Source organism: Pseudophryne corroboree, chromosome 5, assembly GCF_028390025.1.
Source record: "Pseudophryne corroboree isolate aPseCor3 chromosome 5, aPseCor3.hap2, whole genome shotgun sequence".
In the NCBI taxonomy this organism is placed as follows: domain Eukaryota; kingdom Metazoa; phylum Chordata; class Amphibia; order Anura; family Myobatrachidae; genus Pseudophryne; species Pseudophryne corroboree.
The window spans coordinates 498,416,755-498,443,479 of NC_086448.1; the positions used below are offsets into that span (position 1 = coordinate 498,416,755).

The window sequence follows — 26,725 nt, forward strand, 5'->3', positions numbered from 1 at the left end:
GTGTATTTCTTATAGTGTAAAGTATTCTCAGAGCGTCGGTGACGCTCAAACAGCTTTTGAGTTAATAAGGTTATACTGTGTTGCATTTACACTCTATCATTACACTAAGGTTTTACTGCACAATACACTGTTTATGGTTTAGATACAAAGGTTTAACATTGTGAGCGTCTGCGCCGCTCGTGATCTCCTCGTGGTCTCGAGCGTCCGCTACGCTGATAGCATAGCATTACGGTAGTCGCTCACCTATAAGTGTGGCCGATACCAACAGCGTATTCTCGTGAGCGTCTGTATCGCTCGAGCAGCCCGCTCCCGATACAGCGTCCGTTACGCTATAGTAAACCATTACGTTAGTCAGCAGCCAATAGCGTGCCTGCCTGTGATCTCTTGGCCGTGAGCGAACGTGACGCTTGAGCGTCTCGACCACGGCTAAGCGATTGTTACGCAACGAGCGTACCCTTACGGTACTTCATACGTAAATAGCGTTCAGTGTTCTTAGACCTCACAAAGGGTTTTATATAAGATAAATATTTAGCTTTATCAACATATACCTGAAAAGGTTCAAGTTCAAGATGGAATCGCTCAGAGCGGTCATCGCAAGCCTGGAAGGGGGGGATTTTTTGGTGTCTCTGGACATAAAGGATGCATACCTTCATGTCCCCATTTATCCACCTCATCAGGCATACCTCAGATTTGTGGTACAGGATTGTCATTACCAATTCCAGACGTTGCCGTTTGGTCTCTCCACGGCACCGAGAATATTTACCAAGGTAATGGCGGAAATGATGGTGCTCCTGCGAAAGCAAGGGGTCACAATTATCCCATACTTGGACAATCTCCTCATAAAGGCGAGGTCCCGAGAGCAGTTGCTGATCAGCGTAGCACGCTCTCGGGAAGTGTTACAACAGCACGGCTGGATTCTAAATATTCCAAAGTCGCAGTTGATTCCTACGACTCGTCTGCCCTTCCTGGGCATGATTCTGGACACAGACCAGAAGAGGGTTTATCTCCCGATGGAGAAGGCTCAGGAGCTCATGACACTGGTCAGAGACCTATTAAAACCAAAACAGGTGTTGGTGCATCACTGCACGCGAGTCCTGGGAAAGATGGTGGCATCATACGAGGCCATTCCCTTCGGCAGGTTCCATGCGAGAACCTTTCAATGGGATCTGTTGGACAAGTGGTCCGGATCACATCTTCAGATGCATGGGCTGATCACCCTATCCCCCAGGGCCAGGGTGTCTCTCCTGTGGTGGCTGCAGAGTGCTCACCTTCTCGAGGGCCGCAGATTCGGCATTCAGGACTGGGTCCTGGTGACCACGGATGCAAGCCTCCGAGGGTGGGGGGCAGTCACACAGGGAAGAAATTTCCAGGGTCTGTGGTCAAGTCAGGAGACTTGCCTTCACATCAATATCCTGGAACTTAGGCCCATATACAACGCCCTACGTCAAGCGGAGACCCTGCTTCGCGACCAACCGGTTCTGATTCAGTCAGACAACATCACCGCAGTGGCTCATGTAAACCGCCAAGGCGGCACAAGGAGCAGGGTAGCGATGGCGGAAGCCACCAGAGTTCTTCGCTGGGCGGAGAATCACGTAAGCGCACTGTCAGCAGTGTTCATTCCGGGAGTGGACAACTGGGAAGCAGACTTTCTCAGCAGGCACGACCTCCACCCGGGAGAGTGGGGACTTCATCAAGAAGTCTTCGCGCAGATTGCAAGTCGGTGGGAACTGCCACAGGTGGACATGATGGCATCCCACCTCAACAAAAAGCTACAGAGGTATTGCGCCAGGTCAAGAGACCCTCAGGCGATAGCTGTAGACACACTAGTGACACCGTAGGTGTTCCAGTCGGTTTATGTATTTCCTCCTCTTCCTCTCATACCCAAGGTGCTGAGAATCATAAGGAAAAGAGGAGTGAGAACAATACTCATTGTCCCGGATTGGCCAAGAAGGACTTGGTATCCAGATCTGCAAGAAATGCTCACAGAGGACCCATGGCCTCTGCCTCTAAGACAGGACTTGTTGCAACAGGGGCCCTGTCTGTTCCAAGACTTACCGCGGCTGCGTTTGACGGCATGGCGGTTGAACGCCGGATCCTAGCAGAAAAAGGCATTCCGGATGAGGTTATTCCTACGCTGATAAAGGCTAGGAAGGACATGACGGCTAAACATTATCACCGTATATGGCGAAAATATGTTGCTTGATGTGAGGCCAGGAATGCCCCCACGGAGGAATTCCAGCTGGGCCGTTTCCTTCACTTCCTACAGACGGGAGTGACTTTGGGCCTAAAATTGGGTTCCATTAAGGTCCAGATTTCGGCCCTGTCTATTGTCTTCCAAAAAGAACTGGCTTCTCTACCTGAAGTTCAGACGTTTGTAAAGGGAGTGCTGCATATTCAGCCCCCTTTTGTGCCTCCAGTGGCACCTTGGGATCTTAACGTGGTGTTGAATTTCCTGAAGTCACACTGGTTTGAGCCACTTAAAACCGTGGAGTTAAAATTTCTCACGTGGAAGGTGGTCATGCTATTAGCCTTGGCTTCAGCTAGGCGTGTGTCAGAATTAGCGGCCTTGTCACCTAAAAGCCCCTATCTGGTTTTCCATATGGACAGGGCAGAATTGCGGACCCGTCCACAATTTCTGCCAACGGTGGTGTCATCTTTTCATATGAACCAACCTATTGTGGTGCCTGTGGCTACTCGTGACTTGGAGGATTCCGAGTTACTAGATGTGGTCAGGGCTTTGAAGGTTTATGTAGCCAGAACGGCTAGAGTCAGGAAAACTGAGTCGCTGTTTATCCTGTATGCATCCAACAAGCTGGGTGCTCCTGCTTCAAGGCAAACTATTGCTCGCTGGATCTGTAACACGATTCAGCAGGCTCATTCTGCGGCTGGATTGCCGCTGCCAAAATCAGTAAAAGCCCACTCCACAAGGAAGGTGGGCTCTTCTTGGGCGGCTGCCCGAGGGGTCTCGGCATTACAGCTTTGCAGAGCAGCTACTTGGTCAGGTTCGAACACTTTTGCAAAGTTCTACAAGTTTGATACCCTGGCTGAGGAGGACCTTGTGTTTGCTCATTCGGTGCTACAGAGTCATCCGCACTCTCCCGCCCATTTGGGAGCTTTGGTATAATCCCCATGGTCCTTACGGAGTCCCCAGCATCCACTAGGACGTTAGAGAAAATAAGATTTTACTTACCGGTAAATCTATTTCTCGTAGTCCGTAGTGGATGCTGGGCGCCCGTCCCAAGTGCGGACTTCTTCTGCAATACTTGTATATAGTTATTGCTTAAATAAGGGTTATGTTATGGTTGCATTAGGGTTGATCTGATGCTCCGTTGTTGTCCATACTGTTAACTGGGTAAGTTTATCACAAGTTATACGGTGTGGTTGGTGTGACTGGTATGAGTCTTGCCCTGGATTCCAAAATCCTTTCCTTGTACTGTCAGCTCTTCCGGGCACAGTTTCTCTAACTGGGGTCTGGAGGAGGGACATAGAGGGAGGAGCCAGAGCACACCAGAATCCAAATTCTATCTTAAAGTGCCCTGTCTCCTGCGGAGCCCGTCTATACCCCATGGTCCTTACGGAGTCCCCAGCATCCACTACGGACTACGAGAAATAGATTTACCGGTAAGTAAAATCTTATTATTACATAATATGTAAGTCTGGTGTCCCGTTTGAACAGCAGTAGATAACTGGCCTTAAGCTTTATTAATTACATTAGTAGAAAAGATGAATACAACTACAAGTATTCATTTTTTTATTGATGTTTTAACAATACAACATTCTCCAGAGGTTTCATTCCCGAGGCTCTGATATTTCTTCTAACTACATAATAAAGCTATTTAGGAAGTGGATGTATTTGCTCACCGTACAGTAAGTATCAAAAGATGTATCTAGATTTAAAACACGAGTACTTGTGTCACATGTACAAGATGCTTATACCAAACGATAACATTGAGATGCTTCTGGACAGTGCTAGTAGTGAATATTAAAATTGAAGTAGTCCAAATGGAATTGTCGATCAATTAATGCAAATAAATGTCTGTAACTTCATGTAATACAGTAAGTATTCAAGTCTACGTTGTCACATTTCTGGTGACCTAGCAAAAACATCCTATTTTCAGCAAGTAACTTCCTCTACAACAATTGCTTTAAACAGGGTTTCCATTTCTGATAGATTTATACGACAAACAGGTCATGTTTTGTTGATATTCCTGGTTGAAAGAGATGGGATAATTACTAATTCAATTAATTTACTTGTATGGAACCTAAACACTGCACAATGGCCCTCATTCTGAGATGATCGTAGCTGTGCTAAATTTAGCACAGCTACGATCATTCACACTGACATGCGGGGGGACGCCCAGCACAGGGCTAGTCCGCCCCGCATGTCAGTGCCGCCCCCGCCCCTTCCCCCCGCAGAAGTGCAAAGGCATCGCACAGCGGTACGCAAGTACAGGATAATAGTGACTCCTTGTTTGCGAAGGAGAACCATCATTTCCACCATCACCTTCGTGAAAATCCTCGGAGCCGTGGGCAGACCAAACGGCAACTTCTGAAATTGGTAATGACAATCCTGAATCGCAAATCTCAGGAAAGCCTGATGCGGAGGATAAATGGGAACATGTAAGTAGGCATCCTTTATGTCCACCGAAACCATGAAATCTCCTTCCTCCAGACTGGAGATCACTGCCCTGAGAGATTCCATTTTGAATTTGAACTTCTTCAGGTAGAAATTTAGGGATTTCAGGTTTAGGATTGGCCTGACAGAGCCGTCCGGCTTCGGGACCACAAAAAGGCTTGAATAAAAGCCTTCTCCCCGTTGTGATGGGGGAACCAGGATAATGACTTGATTCTGACACAACTTTTGTATAGCTTCGCTTACTACCTCCCTGTCCGGAGGAGAAACTGGTAAGGCCGATTTGAAAAATCGCCGAGGAGGAACGTCTTCAAACTCCAGTTTGTACCCTTGGGACACTATTTGTAAAACCCACGGGTCTAGGCCTGAACGAATCCAGAACTGATTGAAGAGTTTTAGACGTGCCTCCACCGGTGCGGACTCCCGCAAGAGAGCCCCAGCGTCATGCGGTGGATTTGGCAGAAGCAGGGGAAGAATTCTGCTCCTGTGAACTCGTCAAGGTTGTTGATCCTTTACCTCTTCCCCTCCCTCTACTAGCAAGGAAGGAAGAGCCTCGCACTCTTCCGTATTTATTGGTCCGAAAGGACTGCAATTGATAGTGGTGCGTTTTCTTTTGTTGCTGAGGAACATAAGGTAAAAAAGATGACTTACCCGCGGTAGCCGGAGATACCAAATCATCGAGGCCATCCCCAAACAAGACACCACCTTTATATGGGAGAGACTCCATATTTTTCTTGGAGTCTGCATCAGCATTCCATTGGTGAATCCTCAATGCTCGCCTAGTCGAGATTGCCATGGCATTGGCTTTTGATCCCAAAAGGCCAATATCTCTCGCAGCTTCCCTTAGGTATGCTGCAGCGTCCTTGATATAACCCAGCGTCAAGAGTATGCTATCCCTATCCAGTGTATCTATATCAGATGACAAGTTATCTGCCCACTTTTCGATAGCACTACTCACCCACGCAGATGCAATGGCAGGTCTGAGCAGCGTACCCGTGGTCGCATAAATTGATTTTAACGTAGTTTCTTGCTTACGATCTGCTGGGTCCTTAAGGGCCGCCGTGCCCGGTGCTGGGAGAGCCACCATTTTAGACAAACGTGACAGGGCCTTGTCCAAAATGGGGGGTGACTCCCACTTTTTCCTGTCCTCAGTGGTAAAAGGATAAGCAACCGGAATCCTTTTGGGGATTTGAAACTTTCTGTCAGGGCTTTCCCAGATTTTTTCAAATAGAGCGTTCAGTTCATGAGAGGGAGGAAACGTCACCTCCGGTTTCTTTTCTTTATACATACAGACCCGTTTATCAGGAACAGCAGGGTCCTCAGTGATATGTAATACATCTTTAATAGCCACAATCATGTACTGAATGCTCTTTGTCAATTTTGGATCTAATCTGGAACCACTATAGTTGACACTGGAATCAGAGTCCGTGCCGGTATCAGTGTGCATCAACTGGGCAAAAGAACGTTTTTGCAACCCTGAGGGATCCTGGACCTGCAATAACATATCCTCCACAGATTTTTTCCACGCCTGGGTCTGAGACTCAGACTTATCTAATCTCTTACTGATAAGAGCCATATTCGCATTCAAGACATTCACCCAGTCAGGAGTCGGCGGTGCCGACAGGGTCACCCCCACAGTCGTCTTTGTCCCTAATACAGTCTCCTCCTGGGAAGAGCACTCAGCCTCAGACATGTCGACACACGTGTACCAAACACCCACAGACACACCGGGCTTATAGGGGACAGACCCACAGTAAAGTCTGTCAGAGGGACACAGAGAGAATTTGCCAGCTCACAACCCAGCGCCAAACTACCAACTCAAATAAAACAATTAATTATATTATACTGGCGGGGGTTAGGACAGTGCCCAGGCACTAATGTCCCCTCTTGCCAGTTAACTTTTAATGAGGATTTATGCTGCCCAGGGCGCCCGCGCCCTGCACCCTGCAGTGCCTGTGTATGTGTGGGAGCATGGCGCGCAGCGTTCCACACGCTGCGCGGTACCTCAGAATGCCGTCACTGGAGAAGTCTTCTGATCTTCTGCTACTCACCTGTCTTCTGACTTCTGGCTCTGTAAGGGGGTGACGGCAGGCTGCGGGAGTGAGCATCCGGGAGCGCCCAGCGATCATCACCCTCAGGAGCTAATGGTGTCCTGTCAGCCAGAAGCAGAGCCATTGAACTCACCAGAAGTTGGTCATACGTCTCTCCCATAAGTTCCACGAAGCAGGGAGACTGTTGCCAGCAGTCCTCCCTGAAAATAAAAAACCTAACATAAGTCTTTTCAGAGAAACTCAGTAGAGCTCCCCTAGAGTGAATCCAGTCTGCCTGGGCACAATTCTAAAACTGGAGTCTGGAGGAGGGGCATAGAGGGAGGAGCCAGTTCACACCCTTTCAAAGTCTTAAAGTGCCCATGTCTCCTGCGGATCCCGTCTATACCCCATGGTTCTAATGTGACCCCAGCATCCTCTAGGACGTATGAGAAATGTAAAGGGATTCATATGGAACATCTGCAAGTCCTAGGAGCCCCCTTAAGGTGCAATGAGTTCCTCTAGATATTGCCTAAAGGGTATAATTAGTGAAATTCAAAAATAAATATAATTAGTGAAATTCAAAAGTAAAAGGTTGTGAGAGTATGTTACTTTGCTTGTTAATATTTATAGTGAAATAAGGAAATCATTACACACCAATTCAGACTATCACAGTATTCCATACACAATAATTCAAGTAAATAGGGATCAATATGTATTCATTATTAGCAGAGCAAACAACAAGATTTGAACAGTTTGATAAATGAAGTTGTCTGATAACTTACATTATAGAAAAAATGTTTGTTATTTTTTTTTACACAGGAACATACATGACTGCCAGGTGTACTTCTGTTGCAAACACCAGTTGCAACCCGTGTGGCCCCGATGAGTACATGAGTCTTTGGAACAATGATACGGAATGTGTGCGCCATATAGTGTGTGATCCAGGTAAGTGAATTATGTACTTTGCACTTATTAATCCTTGTATAGTAAATGTGCCAAAGTAAATGACTTATCCCAATCCGAGGAATATTCATATGCATAACAAAAACTTTTGTAAAGGAAAGAGGCAGTGTTGCCCAGAGCAACCAACAGGTTTTTAATATCATTTTTAATATCATTTTTCAAGAGGAATGATGTCAAGCATTATCAGCTCCCATAGGCAACACCTCCATTGCCTATTGCTGAGGGTTTCATACAAATTCCCTATTGTGTCTAAGCATCTGAGTTAAAGGACTTGCTTTTTCTCATTTCAGCTGTGTTAAATATACAGTATGTTTTAAGTTGTTCAAGAATTACATGACTTTCCAACTTCTTCATTCATTCATAAATTTTTAAAGTGTATGCTTGCAGAGATTTGGCTTTACTGGTTAAATTGTTTTTCTCTGACGTCCTAGTGGATGCTGGGACTCCGTAAGGACCATGGGGAATAGCGGCTCCGCAGGAGACAGGGCACAAGAATAAAAGCTTTAGGATCAGGTGGTGTGCACTGGCTCCTCCCCCCATGACACTCCTCCAAGCCTCAGTTAGATTTTTGTGCCCGAACGAGAAGGGTGCAGGCTAGGTGGCTCTCCTGAGCTGCTTAGAATAAAAGTATATTTTAGGTTTTTTATTTTCAGTGAGTCCTGCTGGCAACAGGCTCACTGCATCGTGGGACTAAGGGGAGAAGAAACGGACTCACCTGCGTGCAGAGTGGATCGGGTTTCTTAGGCTACTGGACATTAGCTCCAGAGGGACGATCACAGGTTCAGCCTGGATGGGTCCCGGAGCCGCGCCGCCGGCCCCCTTACATAGCCAGAAGAGCGAAGAGGTCCGGTGAAATCGGCGGCAGAAGACGATCCTGTCTTCAGACTAAGGTAGCGCACAGCACCGCAGCTGTGCGCCATTGCTCTCAGCACACTTCACACTCCGGTCACTGAGGGTGCAGGGCGCTGGGGGGGAGCGCCCTGAGACGCAATATAACATGATATACCTTAGATTGGCTAAAGAATACATCACATATAGCTCTGGGGCTATATGGATGTATTTTAACCCCTGCCATTTTTTACAGAAAAAGCGGGAGATAAGGACGTCGTGAAGGGGCGGAGCCTATCTCCTCAGCACACAAGCACCATTTTCCCTCACAGCTCCGCTGGAAGGACGGCTCCCTGACTCTCCCCTGCAGACTTGCTACTGAATCAGGGTAAAAAAGAGAAGGGGGGGCACTATTGGCAGCTAAAAACAGCAGCTATAAGGGAATAACACTTATATAAGGTTATCCCTGTATATATATATAGCGCTTGGTGTGTGCTGGCAGACTCTCCCTCTGTCTCTCCAAAGGGCTTGTGGGGTCCTGTCCTCTATCAGAGCATTCCCGGTGTGTGTGCTGTGTGTCGGTACGTGTGTGTCGACATGTATGAGGAGGAAAATGATGTGGAGGCGGAGCAATTGCCTGGGTTAGTGATGTCACCCCCTAGGGAGTCGACACCTGACTGGATGATCGTATTTAAAGAATTAAGTGATAATGTCAGCACTTTGCAAAGAACGGTTGATGACATGAGACAGCCGGCAAATCAATTAGTGCCTGTCCAGGCGTCTCAGACACCGTCAGGGGCCCTAAAACGCCCGTTACCTCAGTGGGTCGACACAGACCCAGACACAGATACTGAGTCTAGTGTCGACGGTGAGGAGACAAACGTAATGTCCAGTAGGGCCACACGTTACATGATCACGGCAATGAAGGAAGCATTGAACATTTCTGACACTACAAGTACCACAAAGAAGGGTATTATGTGGGGTGTGAAAAAACTACCAATAGTTTTCCCTGAGTCAGATGAGTTAAATGAGGTGTGTGATAAAGCGTGGGTTTCCCCCGACAAAAAACTGCTAATTTCTAAAAAATTATTGGCACTATATCCTTTCCCGTTAGAGGTTAGGACACGTTGGGAAACACCCCCTAGGGTAGATAAGGCGCTCACACGTTTATCTAAACAAGTAGCGTTACCGTCTCCTGATACGGCCACCCTCAAAGAACCAGCAGATAGAAGGCTGGAAAATATTCTTAAAAGTATATACACACATACTGGTGTTATACTGCGACCAGCAATCGCTTCAGCCTGGATGTGCAGAGCTGGCGTCGCGTGGTCGGATTCCCTGACTGAAAATATTGATACCCTGGATAGGGACAATATACTGTTAACTATAGAGCATTTGAAGGATGCATTACTATATATGCGTGATGCACAGAGGGATATTTGCACCCTGGCATCAAGAGTAAGTGCTATGTCCATTTCTGCCAGAAGAGCGTTATGGACGCGACAGTGGTCAGGCGATGCGGATTCCAAACGACATATGGAAGTATTGCCGTATAAAGGGGAGGAGTTATTTGGGGCTGGTCTATCGGACCTGGTGGCCACGGCAACGGCTGGAAAATCCACCTTTTTACCCCAGGTCACTTCACATCAGCAGAAAAAGACACCGTCTTTTCAAACTCAGTCCTTTCGTTCCCATAAGTACAAGCGAGCTAAAGGCCATTCCTTCCTGCCCCGGGGCAGAGGAAGGGGAAAAAGACTGCACCATGCAGCCGCTTCCCAGGAGCAGAAGCCCTCCCCTGCTTCTGCCAAGTCTTCAGCATGACGCTGGGGCTTTACAAGCAGACTCAGACATGGTGGGGGCCCGTCTCAAGAATTTCAACGCGCAGTGGGCTCACTCGCAAGTGGACCCCTGGATTCTACAGGTGGTATCGCAGGGGTACAAACTGGAATTCGAGGCGTTTCCCCCTCGCCGGTTCCTAAAGTCTGCTCTACCAAAGTCTCCCTCCGACAGGGAGGCAGTTTTGGAAGCCATTCACAAGCTGTATTCCCAGCAGGTGATAATCAAGGTACCCCTCCTACAACAGGGAAAGGGGTATTATTCCACGCTGTTTGTGGTACCGAAGCCGGACGGCTCGGTGAGACCAATTTTAAATCTAAAATCCCTGAACACTTACATAAAGAGGTTCAAATTCAAGATGGAATCACTCAGAGCGGTGATAGCAAACCTGGAAGAAGGGGACTATATGGTGTCTCTGGACATCAAGGATGCTTATCTCCACGTCCCAATCTACCCGTCTCACCAAGGGTACCTCAGGTTTGTAGTACAAAACTGTCATTATCAGTATCAGACGCTGCCGTTTGGGTTGTCCACGGCACCTCGGGTCTTTACCAAGGTAATGGCCGAAATGATGATTCTTCTTCGAAGAAAAGGCATCTTAATTATCCCTTACTTGGACGATCTCCTGATAAGGGCAAGGTCCAGGGAACAGTTAGAAGTCGGAGTAGCACTATCTCAGGTAGTGTTACGTCAGCACGGGTGGATCCTAAATATTCCAAAATCGCAGCTGATTCCAACGACACGTCTACTGTTCCTAGAAATGATTCTGGACACAGTCCAGAAAAAGGTGTTTCTCCCGGAGGAGAAGGCCAGGGAGTTATCCGAGCTAGTCAGGAACCTCCTAAAACCAGGCCAGGTGTCAGTGCATCAGTGCACGAGGGTCCTGGGAAAAATGGTGGCTTCTTACGAAGCGATTCCATTCGGAAGATTCCATGCAAGAACGTTTCAGTGGGATCTACTGGACAAATGGTCCGGATCGCATCTTCAGATGCATCAGCGGATAACCCTGTCGACAAGGACAAGGGTGTCTCTTCTGTGGTGGCTGCAGAGTGCTCATCTACTAGAGGGCCGCAGATTTGGCATTCAGGATTGGGTCCTGGTGACCACGGACGCCAGCCTGAGAGGCTGGGGGGCAGTCACACAGGGAAAAAATTTCCAGGGCTTGTGGTCAAGCATGGAAACATCTCTTCATATAAACATTCTGGAACTAAGGGCCATTTACAATGCCCTAAGTCAAGCGAAACCCCTGCTTCAGGGTCAGGCGGTATTGATCCAATCGGACAACATCACGTCAGTCGCCCATGTAAACAGACAGGGCGGCACGAGAAGCAGGAGGGCAATGGCAGAAGCTGCAAGGATTCTTCGCTGGGCGGAAAATCATGTGATAGCTCTGTCAGCAGTGTTCATTCCGGGAGTGGACAACTGGGAAGCAGACTTCCTCAGCAGACACGACCTTCACCCGGGAGAGTGGGGACTTCACCCAGAAGTCTTCCACCTGATTGTAAACCGTTGGGAAAAACCAAAGGTGGACATGATGGCGTCACGTCTAAACAAAAAACTAGACAGATATTGCGCCAGGTCAAGGGACCCTCAGGCAATAGCGGTGGACGCTCTGGTGACACCGTGGGTGTACCAGTCAGTGTATGTGTTCCCTCCTCTGCCTCTCATACCAAAAGTACTGAGAATCATAAGAAGGAGAGGAGTAAGAACGATACTCGTGGTTCCGGATTGGCCAAGAAGGACTTGGTACCCGGAACTTCAAGAGATGCTCACGGAAGACCTGTGGCCTCTACCTCTAAGAAAGGACCTGCTCCAACAGGGGCCTTGTCTGTTCCAAGACTTACCGCGGCTGCGTTTGACGGCATGGCGGTTGAACGCCGGATCCTGAAGGAAAAAGGCATTCCAGTTGAAGTCATCCCTACCCTGGTCAAAGCCAGGAAGGATGTAACCGCAAAACATTATCACCGCATTTGGCGAAAATATGTTGCGTGGTGTGAGGCCAAGAAGGCCCCTACAGAGGAATTTCAACTGGGTCGTTTCCTCCATTTCCTGCAAACAGGACTGTCTATGGGCCTAAAATTAGGGTCCATTAAGGTTCAAATTTCGGCCCTGTCTGATTTTCTTCAGAAAGAACTGGCTTCAGTACCTGAAGTTCAGACATTTGTAAAAGGGGTACTGCATATACAACCTCCTTTTGTGCCTCCAGTGGCACCTTGGGATCTCAATGTTGTTTTGAGGTTCCTTAAGTCACATTGGTTTGAACCACTCACCACTGTGGACTTAAAATATCTCACATGGAAGGTGACGATGCTGTTAGCCCTGGCTTCAGCCAGGCGTGTGTCAGAATTGGCGGCTTTATCATATAAAAGCCCATACTTAATTTTTCATTCTGACAGGGCAGAATTGAGGACTCGTCCTCAATTTCTCCCTAAGGTGGTTTCTGCCTTTCACATGAACCAACCTATTGTGGTGCCTGCGGCTACTAGGGACTTGGAGGACTCCAAGTTACTTGACGTTGTCAGGGCCCTGAAAATATATGTTTCCAGGACGGCGGGAGTCAGAAAGTCTGACTCGCTGTTTATCCTGTATGCACCCAACAAGCTGGGTGCTCCTGCTTCTAAGCAGACTATTGCTCGTTGGATTTGTAGTACAATTCAGCTTGCACATTCTGTGGCAGGCCTGCCACAGCCAAAATCTGTGAAAGCCCATTCCACAAGGAAAGTGGGCTCATCTTGGGCGGCTGCCCGAGGGGTCTCGGCTTTACAACTTTGCCGAGCAGCTACTTGGTCAGGGGCAAACACGTTTGCTAAATTCTACAAATTTGATACCCTGGCTGAGGAGGACCTGGAGTTCTCTCATTCGGTGCTGCAGAGTCATCCGCACTCTCCCGCCCGTTTGGGAGCTTTGGTATAATCCCCATGGTCCTTACGGAGTCCCAGCATCCACTAGGACGTCAGAGAAAATAAGATTTTACTTACCGATAAATCTATTTCTCGTAGTCCGTAGTGGATGCTGGGCGCCCATCCCAAGTGCGGATTGTCTGCAATACTTGTAAATAGTTATTGTTAACTAAATCGGGTTATTGTTGTTGTGAGCCATCTTTTCAGAGGCTCTTTCGTTGTTATCATACTGTTAACTGGGTTCAGATCACAAGTTGTACGGTGTGATTGGTGTGGCTGGTATGAGTCTTACCCGGGATTCAATATCCTTCCTTATTATGTACGCTCGTCCGGGCACAGTGTCCTAACTGAGGCTTGGAGGAGGGTCATGGGGGGAGGAGCCAGTGCACACCACCTGATCCTAAAGCTTTTATTCTTGTGCCCTGTCTCCTGCGGAGCCGCTATTCCCCATGGTCCTTACGGAGTCCCAGCATCCACTCCGGACTACGAGAAATAGATTTATCGTTAAGTAAAATCTTATTTTTTTTTTGTTGATGAGGAAATTAAAATAAGTTACCAAAATCTGCACAGTACCAACGTAAACATTAAATTTCTGCATATCTTATGATCCCGGAAAACAATACTTAGATAAGCCAGAAAAAAATCAGAACATTTATCTGTAACAAGCATTTGAACAAAGGAAACCAAATGATAAGCATGGGGGTGGACCTGTAAAGGCCCATATAGACGGGCCGATGCGGGAGAGATGTGTGCTGAGTGAACCGCTCAGCACACATCTCTCCCGCCGCTCAGCACAGCGCGATCTGTGCTGAGCGTGCGGGGGGAGACGGTGGGGGGCTGCTCACTTCACCCGGTGGGTGAAGTGAGCAACCCGCTAGATTGGCCTGCACGGCAGGCAAATCTAGCACCAGCGATAGCGATGCGCGGGGTTGCGCATCGATATCGCTGTTAGGGCTACACACGGAGCGATCTTGCTGAAATTCTAAGCAATCTAGTCAGATTGCTTAGATTATCGCTCCGTGTGTACCCCCTTTATGATTTGGAATTGTGTGGAAGTCAATGGCACCTGGTATATTGTCTGGGTTGAAATAGGGATTCAGGAGTCAATTACATATCAAAAATTCCTAGAAGCCAATAACAGAAGAATTTAAAAACTTAACCTGCAATGGTTGGATACTTCGTAACAATATGAAACATACATTTGATAGGCTGGGTTTAGATTACCGCTTTGTTAGCGGCTGGTTTTACAGATTTGTATTGGGGTTCCGCTTACCAAATGTAACCTTCCATTACTGGCCATTCCTACCAGCACTATATGGCTACTGGCCACTTTCCAACTGCCTCATCTCTATGGTGCCTCCAGTTATAAGACTTCTTCACTTCTACCTGGAACCTGATTTCTGAGTGGTGTTTGTCTTGTTCCTCCTTGCAGCTTACTTTACATCAGGACTGCAGCATAGTAGGCAAAGGGCTCTATTTACAAAGGAGTTGCTGTTCTAAGCTGTTGCTTCTCAGCAAAGTTGGAGTTGTAAATGTAAAAGGCACTCAATCAATGTAAAGCATGACAGGCCTTTCACTGAATGTAAGTGCCTCTGCCATGGATCTGTTACCTGTGTCCATGTACTTCCAGAGTGATCGGGGCTCAGAGCGCTCACCACCCTGGCGCCACTACCTGGGTTCAGAGATTTGTCTTTAAATCTTCCACCTACAGTATGATCTAGAAGCCCTGCTCTTGGGTCTAACATTGAAATCAAATCAAGGGAAAGATAGCCAGACACCAAGGCAGCAGTCTGCCTTAGTCTGAGCTCTTTGAGCTGCATTGCTTATAAAGGGTCACTATGATACAGTTATATAAAGCACACTTTCCCACATTCAATGTGTTATTGTTTTTCTCTATCGTCCTAGTGGATGCTGGGGTTCCTGAAAGGACCATGGGGAATAGCGGCTCCGCAGGAGACAGGGCACAAAAAGTAAAGCTTTACGATCAGGTGGTGTGTACTGGCTCCTCCCCCTATGACCCTCCTCCAAGCCTCAGTTAGATTTTTGTGCCCGGCCTAGGTGGCTCTCCTAAAGAGCTGCTTAGAAAAGTTTAGCTTAGGTTTTTTATTTTACAGTGAGTCCTGCTGGCAACAGGATCACTGCAACGAGGGACTTAGGGGAGAAGAAGTGAACTCACCTGCGTGCAGGATGGATTGGCTTCTTGGCTACTGGACATTAGCTCCAGAGGGACGATCACAGGTACAGCCTGGATGGTCACCGGAGCCTCGCCGCCGGCCCCCTTGCAGATGCTGAAACGAGAAGAGGTCCAGAATCGGCGGCAGAAGACTCCTCAGTCTTCTTAAGGTAGCGCACAGCACTGCAGCTGTGCGCCATTTTCCTCTCAGCACACTTCACACGGCAGTCACTGAGGGTGCAGGGCGCTGGGAGGGGGGCGCCCTGGGAGGCAAATGAAAACCTTTTTTGGCTAAAAATACCTCACATATAGCCTCCGGGGGCTATATGGAGATATTTAACCCCTGCCAGAATCCACTAAAGAGCGGGAGACGAGCCCGCCGAAAAAGGGGCGGGGCCTATCTCCTCAGCACACAGCGCCATTTTCCTCACACAGCTCCGCTGGTCAGGAAGGCTCCCAGGCTCTCCCCTGCACTGCACTACAGAAACAGGGTAAAACAAGAGAGGGGGGGCAAAATTGTGGCAAAACTATATTATTAAAGCAGCTATACAGGGAGCACTTATTATAAGGCTATCCCTGTCATATATAGCGCTTTTGGTGTGTGCTGGCAAACTCTCCCTCTGTCTCCCCAAAGGGCTAGTGGGGTCCTGTCTTCGTTAAGAGCATTCCCTGTGTGTCTGCTGTGTGTCGGTACGTGTGTGTCGACATGTATGAGGACGATATTGGTGTGGAGGCGGAGCAATTGCCAAATATGGGGATGTCACCTCCTAGGGGGTCGACACCAGAATGGATGCCTTTATTTATGGAATTACGGGATAGTGTCAACACGCTAAAGCAGTCGTTTGACGACATGAGACGGCCGGACAATCAATTAGTGCCTGTCCAGGCGCCTCAAACACCGTCAGGGGCTGTAAAACGCCCTTTGCCTCAGTCGGTCGACACAGACCCAGACACAGGCACTGATTCCAGTGGCGACGGTGACGAATCAACCGTATTTTCTAGTAGGGCCACACGTTATATGATTTTGGCAATGAAGGAGGCGTTACATATTGCTGATACTACAGGTACCACAAAACAGGGTATCATGTGGGGTGTGAAAAAACTACCTATAGTTTTTCCTGAATCAGATGAATTAAATGAGGTGTGTGATGAAGCGTGGGTTGCCCCCGATAAAAAAATGCTAATTTCAAAGAAGTTATTGGCTTTATACCCTTTCCCGCCAGAGGTTAGGGCGCGCTGGGAAACACCTCCTAGGGTGGACAAGGCGCTCACACGCTTATCAAAACAAGTGGCGTTACCCTCTCCTGAGACGGCCGCACTTAAAGATCCAGCAGATAGGAGGATGGAAAATATCCAAAAAAGTATATACACACATACAGGTGTTATACTACGACCAGCTATAGCGACAGCCTGGATGTGCAGTGCTGGGGTAGCTTGGTCAGAGTCCCTGATTGAAAATATTGATACCCTGGATAGGGACAATGTTTTACTGTCTTTAGAGCAAATAAAGGATGCATTTCTTTATATGCGTGATGCACAGAGGGATATCTGCACACTGGCATCACGGGTAAGTGCTATGTCCATTTCGGCCAGAAGAAGTTTATGGACGCGACAGTGGTCAGGCGATGCGGACTCAAAACGGCATATGGAAGTTTTGCCGTATAAAGGGGAGGAGTTATTTGGTGTCGGTCTATCGGATTTGGTGGCCACGGCTACAGCCGGGAAATCCACCTTTTTACCTCAAGTCACTCCCCAACAGAAAAAGACACCGACTTTTCAACCGCAGCCCTTTCGTTCCTTTAAAAACAAGAGAGCAAAGGGATATTCATATCTGCCACGAGGCAGAGGAAGGGGGAAGAGACAGCAACAGGCAGCTCCTTCCCAGGAACAGAAGCCCTCCCCCGCTTCTACAAAAGCCTCAGCATGACGCTGGGGCTTCTCAAGCGGACTCGGGGGCGGTGGGGGGTCGTCTCAAGAATTTCAGCGCGCAGTGGGCTCACTCGCAGGTAGATCCCTGGATCCTGCAGATAATATCTCAGGGGTACAGGTTGGAACTAGAGACGGATCCACCTCGCCGTTTCCTGAAGTCTGCTTTACCAACGTCCCCCTCCGACAGGGTGACGGTCTTGGAAGCCATTCACAAGCTGTACTCTCAGCAGGTGATAGTCAAGGTACCCCTTTTACAACAAGGAAAGGGGTATTATTCCACTCTATTTGTGGTACCGAAGCCGGATGGCTCGGTAAGACCTATTCTAAATCTGAAATCCTTGAACCTGTACATAAAGAAGTTCAAGTTCAAGATGGAGTCACTCAGAGCAGTGATAGCGAACCTGGAAGAAGGGGACTTTATGGTATCCTTGGACATCAAGGATGCGTATCTCCACGTTCCAATTTACCCCTCACACCAGGGGTACCTCAGGTTCGTCGTACAGAACTGTCACTATCAGTTTCAGACGCTGCCGTTCGGATTGTCCACGGCACCTCGGGTCTTTACCAAGGTAATGGCCGAGATGATGATTCTTCTTCGAAGAAAAGGCGTATTAATTATCCCATACTTGGACGATCTCCTAATAAGGGCAAGGTCCAGAGAACAGCTAGAGATGGGATTAGCACTGTCTCAAGAAGTGCTAAAACAGCACGGGTGGATTCTGAATATTCCAAAATCCCAGTTAATTCCGACAACACGTCTGCTGTTCCTAGGGATGATTCTGGACACGGTTCAGAAAAAGGTTTTTCTCCCGGAGGAAAAAGCCAAGGAGTTATCCGAGCTTGTCAGGAACCTCCTAAAACCAGGAAAGGTGTCTGTACATCAATGCACAAGAGTCCTGGGAAAAATGGTGGCTTCTTACGAAGCAATTCCATTCGGCAGATTCCACGCAAGAATTTTCCAGAGGGATCTGTTGGACAAATGGTCAGGGTCGCATCTTCAGATGCACCAGCGGATAACCCTGTCTCCAAGGACAAGGGTATCTTTTCTGTGGTGGTTGCAGAGTGCTCATCTATTGGAGGGCCGCAGATTCGGCATACAGGATTGGATCCTGGTGACCACGGACGCCAGCCTGAGAGGCTGGGGAGCAGTCACACAAGGAAGAAACTTCCAGGGCGTGTGGTCGAGCCTGGAAACGTCTCTTCACATAAACATTCTGGAACTAAGAGCAATCTACAATGCTCTAAGCCAGGCAGAACCTCTGCTTCAAGGAAAACCGGTGTTGATCCAGTCGGACAACATCACGGCAGTCGCCCATGTGAACAGACAGGGCGGCACAAGAAGCAGGAGTGCAATGGCAGAAGCTGCAAGGATTCTTCGCTGGGCAGAGAATCATGTGATAGCACTGTCAGCAGTGTTCATCCCGGGAGTGGACAACTGGGAAGCAGACTTCCTCAGCAGACACGACCTTCACCCGGGAGAGTGGGGACTTCATCCAGAAGTTTTCCACATGCTGGTAACCCGTTGGGAAAGACCAATGGTGGACATGATGGCGTCTCGCCTCAACAAAAAACTGGACAGGTATTGCGCCAGGTCAAGAGATCCGCAGGCAATAGCTGTGGACGCGCTGGTAACGCCTTGGGTGTACCAGTCGGTGTATGTGTTTCCTCCTCTGCCTCTCATACCAAAAGTATTGAGAATTATACGGCAAAGAGGCGTAAGAACGATACTAGTGGTTCCGGATTGGCCAAGAAGGACTTGGTACCCGGAACTTCAAGAGATGATCACGGAAGACCCGTGGCCTCTACCTCTGAGAAGGGACTTGCTTCAGCAGGGTCCCTGTCTGTTTCAAGACTTACCGCGGCTGCGTTTGACGGCATGGCGGTTGAACGCCGGATCCTAAAGGAAAAAGGCATGCCGGAAGAAGTCATTCCTACTTTGATTAAAGCAAGGAAGGAAGTAACCGCGCAACATTATCACCGCATTTGGCGAAAATATGTTGCGTGGTGCGAGGATCAGAGTGCTCCGACGGAAGAATTTCAACTGGGTCGATTCCTACATTTCCTGCAATCAGGATTGTCTATGGGTCTCAAATTGGGATCTATTAAGGTTCAAATTTCGGCCCTGTCGATTTTCTTCCAAAAAGAATTGGCTTCAGTTCCTGAAGTCCAGACTTTTGTTAAGGGAGTGCTGCATATACAGCCCCCTGTGGTGCCTCCAGTGGCACCGTGGGATCTCAATGTTGTTTTGGACTTTCTCAAATCTCATTGGTTTGAACCACTAAAAACTGTGGATTTGAAATATCTCACATGGAAAGTGACCATGCTACTAGCCCTGGCTTCGGCCAGGAGAGTGTCAGAACTGGCAGCTTTATCTTACAAAAGCCCATATCTGATTTTCCATTCGGACAGGGCAGAACTGCGGACTCGTCCGCATTTTCTCCCTAAGGTGGTGTCAGCATTTCATCTGAACCAACCTATTGTAGTGCCTGCGGCTACAAGCGACTTGGAGGACTCCAAGTTGTTGGACGTTGTCAGAGCTTTAAAAATATACATTTCAAGGACAGCTGGAGTCAGGAAATCTGACTCGCTGTTTATACTATATGCTCCCAACAAGTTGGGCGCTCCTGCGTCTAAGCAGACTATTGCTCGCTGGATTTGTAGTACGATTCAGCTTGCACATTCTGTGGCAGGCCTGCCACAGCCAAAATCGGTAAAAGCCCACTCCACAAGGAAGGTGGGTTCTTCTTGGGCGGCTGCCCGAGGGGTCTCGGCATTACAACTCTGCCGAGCGGCTACGTGGTCGGGGGAGAACACGTTTGTAAAATTCTACAAATTTGATACCCTGGCTAAGGAGGACCTGGAGTTCTCTCATTCGGTGCTGCAGAGTCATCCGCACTCTCCCGCCCGTTTGGGAGCTTTGGTATAATCCCCATGGTCCTTTCAGGAACCCCAGCATCCACTAGGACGATAGAGAAAATAAGAATTTACTTACCGATAATTCTATTTCTCGGAGTCCGTAGTGGATGCTGGGCGCCCATCCCAAGTGCGGATTATCTGCATTACTTGTACATAGTTACAAAAATCGGGTTATTATTGTTGTGAGCCATCTTTTCAGAGGTTCCGCTGTTATCATACTGTTAACTGGGTTTAGATCACAGGTTGTACGGTGTGATTGGTGTGGCTGGTATGAGTCTTACCCGGGATTCATAAATCCTTCCTTATTGTGTACGCTCGTCCGGGCACAGTACCTAACTGAGGCTTGGAGGAGGGTCATAGGGGGAGGAGCCAGTACACACCACCTGATCGTAAAGCTTTACTTTTTGTGCCCTGTCTCCTGCGGAGCCGCTATTCCCCATGGTCCTTTCAGGAACCCCAGCATCCACTACGGACTCCGAGAAATAGAATTATCGGTAAGTAAATTCTTATTTTTAACCTGATAAATTCAACAAATACATATTAGTTGATCACTGCAAAGGGAAAAACTATGTATACACAAATGGTTTATCAATTAGTTTCCTTTCACATTATAATGATCTTGCACCATTTAGCACTGTCTGGCATTGTTATTTGAGAGCAGGGTTAGATTGAGTACACTTGAATGATATATCGTTCATTCAACCAGTGAATGATATATGTGTAGTTCATCAACGGGTATATACACCCGATATGTCTGTGAACAATGTCGTTAATAAACAAATCAGGTAGATATATATTGCAGTTATATCTACATGGTAATTATGCAAGGTAGGAGTCCACACTAGTGCAAACATAATGAACAAGCCCCAGTAAGCAAAATGTATGTCTGTCCCTGCCCTTTCCGGTAGGTGGGCATTCTGACACAGGAGCTTCAGTCTTTCCCCTGGTCTGAGCTATGCACTTACACAGTGGCAACGGCTTTCAGCTTTCATATCTGGATCTGACGAGCAGCTCCCTCCTGGTTCTTCCAAGTCTAATCAGTGCAGGTCACACATGCGCACACTGTCATAGTCTTGAGGAAAGACACGCTCACTCAGCAGTGATTCCTTGGAGTTTATATTTGAGTTAAGTAATCCCTGACTTAGATTCAACACAATATTTAATTGGTACTTATCTTACCAACGGGTATTACTGCATTCTACCTTTTCAGATGCTCTCTCATTTGGAAACAGCTGTTGACAGTCCCCTGGAATTCCTTTGGTATCAGGGTCTACTAGGTACACACCGCTAAAAGTGTTTTTTCTTTTCCTCTTCCTCCAGTATTGTGTGCTTACCACTCTCTCATCCATGGTCCAATGCTTGAAAACCACGGACAGCAGAAGTGGTGGGCATGCTACTAAATCCTGTCTATTCACCCATTTGGATACTATCTATGATGTCTGCATAATTACCAGAATACAGTACCTCCTGTTCTTTTGTGTTTTACTATTTGCACAATTTAGGGGAATCATGACTGCTTGTATTATTTATAATGCTCTGAAACTATTGAAAAATGTAGATGATACTTGGTTGTCTACTTGTACTATACATTATATTACATATGAGTTAATTTCTCTTACGTCCTAGAGGATGCTGGGGTCCACATTAGTACCATGGGGTATAGACGGGTCCACTAGGAGCCACTGGCACTTTAAGAGTTTGAGAGTGTGGGCTGGCTCCTCCCTCTATGCCCCTTCTACCAGACTCAGTTTAGAAAATGTGGCCGGAGGAGCCGGTCACAGCTAGGGGAGCTCCATAGGAGTTCTTTTATTTATTTATTTATTTTAGAGTTTAGGCACAGGGAGGCTGCTGGCAACAGCCTCCCTGCTTCGATGGACTAAGGGGGGGAGTAGTGTCCGCCCTGAGGAGTCTGAGCCACTATCTCCGCTGACAGAACACGGAGCTCTTGAGGGGATCGAACGTTCGCCGCCACAGGGGATCGCTCACCCCAGCAGCATGCCGCCACCCCCTTACAAAGCCAGAAGACTTCAGTGGCGAGTTAGTCACCCGCCTCCCTGGCAAGCGGGGAGCCGGTGTGAAGATGACGGCAACAGGGTAGGGAGCGCAGTACTAACTGCACTCCGGGGCTCAGCAGTAAATGGTGCGGCGCTGTGAGGGGTGCCCTGAGCCAGCACCTACACCCTACATTGTCCAGCAAGCCTGTCAGGGTCCCAGGATGGCTGCCAGCACAGTTCCTCAGGCCAGTAAAAACTACAGGAGAGCGGGAAGCAGCGCCATGAAAGGGGGTGGAACTTCTCCTCAGAGCGGACTCAGCAGTGTTCAGCGTCATCTTCCTGCCTGCAGAAGCGCTGACAGGGAGAGCTGTCCCTCCAAGTCAACTCCAGCTATCTTGTACGGTACCAGGGGGCTGTAGAAGGGAGGGGCAGGCTGAGTAAAGTCTGTGTAGTCTATTAAGGTACACAGACAGCGCTGGTAGTTTCATTAGTTCTACCTTAAAAAGCGCTGTGTGTCGGTTGGCTCCAATCTCTGTGTCTCTCTGTGGCATACTTGGGGGGAAACTGTGTCTGACATTTCCCTGTGTGGGGGTGTTTACTATCTCACATAGCCAGGTCTAGGGACTCTGTGTCATATGCTGCAGAAGATGTTTCCTCGCAGGACGGATTCATTCCATGTACACAGGATTGTAATGCTTTGTCTCAGATCCCTATTGTTAAAGCTAATACTGATACTGAAACTCAGGTGTTGCAGAAGTCTATGGCAGTTTGGTCAGGCTCTGTCCCTATTCCTGCAAAATCCACTAGCATGTTCCCACAGAAATGTGCACTTGTCCAAATTATGCAAGATGACACGGATACCGATTCTGATACTTCAGACGGTGATGGGGACGTGCTGAGGGGGGCGGCATCCCCTTGCAGCTCATGATTAGGCCATTAGAAATGTGTTAAACATTAATAACATTACACCTTAGCAGGTTGAGGAGGCTTACTTCACTGATAATAAGAAAGCCCCGCTAACCTTTCCCGCGTTTAAAGAATTAAGCGCTATATTTGAAAAATCCTGGGAAAACCCGGAGAAAAAATTCCAGATCCCAAAAAGGGTTCTGTTTGCTTTTCCCTTCCCTGAGGAAGATGGAAAAAAATGGGAAAACCCACCCTTTGTTGACACATCTGTCTCCAGACTGTCTAAAAAGGTGGTTTTACCTGTCCCTGGATCTACCGCGTTAAAAGAACCGACTGATTGTAAGATTGACACTACGCTTAAATCCATTTACACTGCTTCAGGAGTGGCGTTAAGGCCCACTATTACCTGTGCATGGATTTCTAAAGCCATAGTAAAGTGGTCAGGCACATTACTAGAGGATTTGGATACAATGGATAGAAGTGGCATTGAATTGTTTTTACGTAACATACAGGATTCTGCGGGGTTCATGGTGGAATCCATGAAGGACCTGTGTACGTTAATTGCACGGATATCTTCCATGTCGGTCTCAGCACGCCAAAGGTCTGCAGACGCGGAATCCAGGAGAAGTGTGGAGTACCTACCCTACACAGGTCAGGCTCTATTTGGGAATGCGTTGGATGCGCGACCGCAACCGCGGGTAAGTCACCTTTTCGTCCCTCTGTTACACTTTCTACGAAGAAACCATTTTATTCAGCTGTGCCGCAGTCCTTTTCGGACCGCTAAGGCAAAAAAGTCCAAGCCTCCTACCAATTTCTTTAGAGGTGGTCGCGCAAAATCCAAAAAGCCTGCACCCACAGGCTCCTAGGACCAGAGACCTGCTTCTGGTTCCTCAAAATCCTCAGCATGACGATGGACCACAAAGCCTGGAGGATGACCTGGTGAGACTCAGACGTTTCAGACATGTCTGGGTGTCGTCCGGCCTGGACCCCTGGGTACAGGATATTGTGTCCCAGGGGTACAGACTGGAGTTTCAAGAGCTCCCGCCTCACCGATTCTTCAAATCAGGCTTGCCAGCTTTGCTGACAGACAGGGTTTTCCTACAGGAAGCCATCCTAAAATTGGAAAGGTCACAGGTCATTGTCCCAGTTCCACCTTATATGCAAAACAAGGGTTATTATTCAAACCTTTTCGTGGTACCGAAACCGGATGGTTCAGTCAGACCAATTTTGAACTTGAAATCGTTGAACCCTTACCTGAGGGTGTTCAAATTCAAAATGGAGTCTCTAAGAGCAGTGATTTCAGGTCTGGAGGAGGGAGAGTTTCTGGTATCGCTGGATATCAAAGATGCGTACCTCCACATTCCGATTTGGCTGCCGCACCAGGCTTATCTCAGATTTGCAGTGTTAGACAGTCACTATCAATTTCAGGCACTGCCACTCGGCCTCTCCACAGTACCGAGGGTGTTCACCAAGGTGATGACAGAGATGATGGTTCTCCTCCGCAGACAGGGGGTGAACATAATTCCATATCTGGATGATCTGCTGATAAAGGCATCGTCCACGGAGACGTTGTTGCAGTCCATTGTTCTCACGACTCATCTGCTCAGGGAACACTGTTGGATCCTGAACCTTCCAAAATCACATTTGGAGCCGACCGGGAGGTTGTCTTTTCTGGGAATGATCCTCGACACGGAAGTACAGATGGTGTTTCTTCCAGAGGAGAAAGCGTTGGTGATACAAACAATGGTCCGGGATGTACTGAAGCCAGCCCGGGTTTCGGTTCATCAGTGTTTTCGCCTTCTGGGGAAGATGGTGGCCTCTTATGAGGCTCTACAGTACGGACGGCTTCATGCTCGGTCCTTCCAACTGGATCTCCTGGACAAGTGGTCGGGATCTCATCTACACATGCACCAGAGAATACGTCTGTCGCCGAAAGCAAGGATTTCCCTCCTCTGGTGGCTGCAACTACCTCACCTTCTGGAGGGCCACAGGTTCGGGATTCAGGACTGGATCCTTCAAACCATGGATGCAAGTCTCCGGGGCTGGGGTGCAGTCACTCAGGGGGAAACCTTCCAAGGACGGTGGTCAAGCCTGGAATCCAGCCTACCAATAAACATTCTGGAACTAAGAGCTGTCTACACCGGTCTTCTTCAAGTGGCCCATCTTCTAAAAGATCGGGCCATTCAAGTGCAGTCGGACAATGTAACGACGGTGGCTGACATAAACTGACAGGGCGGAACGAAGAGCAGAGCTGCAATGTCAGAGGTAACAAGAATCATCCTCTGGGCAGAAAAACACGCGTTGGCGCTGCCAGCAATCTTCATTCTGGAAGTAGACAACTGGGAAGCGGACCTCCTCAGCAGACACGATCTCCATCCAGGAGAGTGGGGACTCTATCCGGAGGTGTTCACGGAGGTAACAGATCATTGGGGTGTACCTCAAATAGACATGATGGCCTCTCGTCTCAACAAGAAGCTTCGGCGGTATTGTTCCAGGACGAGGGACCCGCAAGCCATGGCGGTGGACGCCCTAGTGACTCTGTGGTTGTTCCAGTCAGTGTATGTGTTTCCTCCACTTCCACTCAATACAAGAGTTCTAAAGCTCATAAGGAGAACAAGAGTTCAGGCAATCCTCATTGCTCTGGACTGGCCAAGAAGGGATTGGTACGCGGATCTTCTGGATCTACTGCTAGAAGAGCCGAGGCCTCTTCCTCTTCGAGAGGACCTGCTGCAGCAGGGGCCGTTCGCTTATCAATACTTACCGCGGCTACGTTTGACGGCATGGAGGTTGAACGTCAGATATTAGCTCGGAAGGACATTCCGAACAAGGTTATTCCTACCCTGATACAGGCTAGGAAAGGAGTAACGTCTAAACATTGCCATCTTATTTGGAAAAATATGTATCTTGGTTTGAGTCCAAGAAGTTTCCTATGGTGGAGTTTCAACTGGGACGGTTTCTCCTCTTCTTTGCAAGCAGGTGTGGATATGGGCCTGATGTTGGGATCCGTAAAGGTCCAGATTTCTGCCCTATCCATTTTCTTCCAGAAACAATTGGCTGCCCTCCCTGAGGTTCAGACCTTTTTGAGAGGAGTCCTGCACATCCAACCTCCCTTTGTACCGCCTACGGCGCCATGGGATCTTAACGTGGTGTTGCAGTTTCTTCAATCTGACTGGTTTGAGCCTCTACAAGAGGTAGAGGTCAAGTTTCTTATGTGGAAGGCTGTCACTTTGTTGGCCTTAGCTTCTGCTAGACGTGTCTCCAAGCTGGGGGCTTTATCCTATAAAAGCCCTTACTTGATCCTCCATGAAGATAGAGCTGAGCTCCGGACTCGTCAGCAGTTTCTTCCAAAGGTTGTGTCGGCATTTCATATCAACCAACCTATTGTGCCAGTTGCTACTGACTCCTCATTTTCATCAAAGTCCTTGGATGTTGGGCTCTGAAGATCTATGTGAAGAGGACTGCTTGTCACAGAAAATCAGACTCTCTGTTTGTCCTGTATGATACCAAGAAACTTGGGTGTCCTGCTTCTAAGCAGACGATCTCTCGCTGGATCAGGTTCACTATCCAGCATGTGTATTATACAGCAGGATTGCCGTGTCCTACATCTGTTAAGGCCC

At 48.2% G+C, this 26,725-nt stretch overlaps 1 protein-coding gene across 1 annotated transcript in view; it reads left to right on the top strand.

Moving 5' to 3' along the window:
* The window catches only part of TNFRSF11A (TNF receptor superfamily member 11a), a 212,036-nt gene that overhangs the window by 129,068 nt on the left and 56,243 nt on the right, over positions 1-26,725 (top strand). The window contains exon 3 of the mRNA XM_063922991.1: positions 7,483-7,608. Coding sequence (XP_063779061.1) covers positions 7,483-7,608 — 126 coding nt within the window. The remainder of the gene's footprint in view (positions 1-7,482; positions 7,609-26,725) is intronic.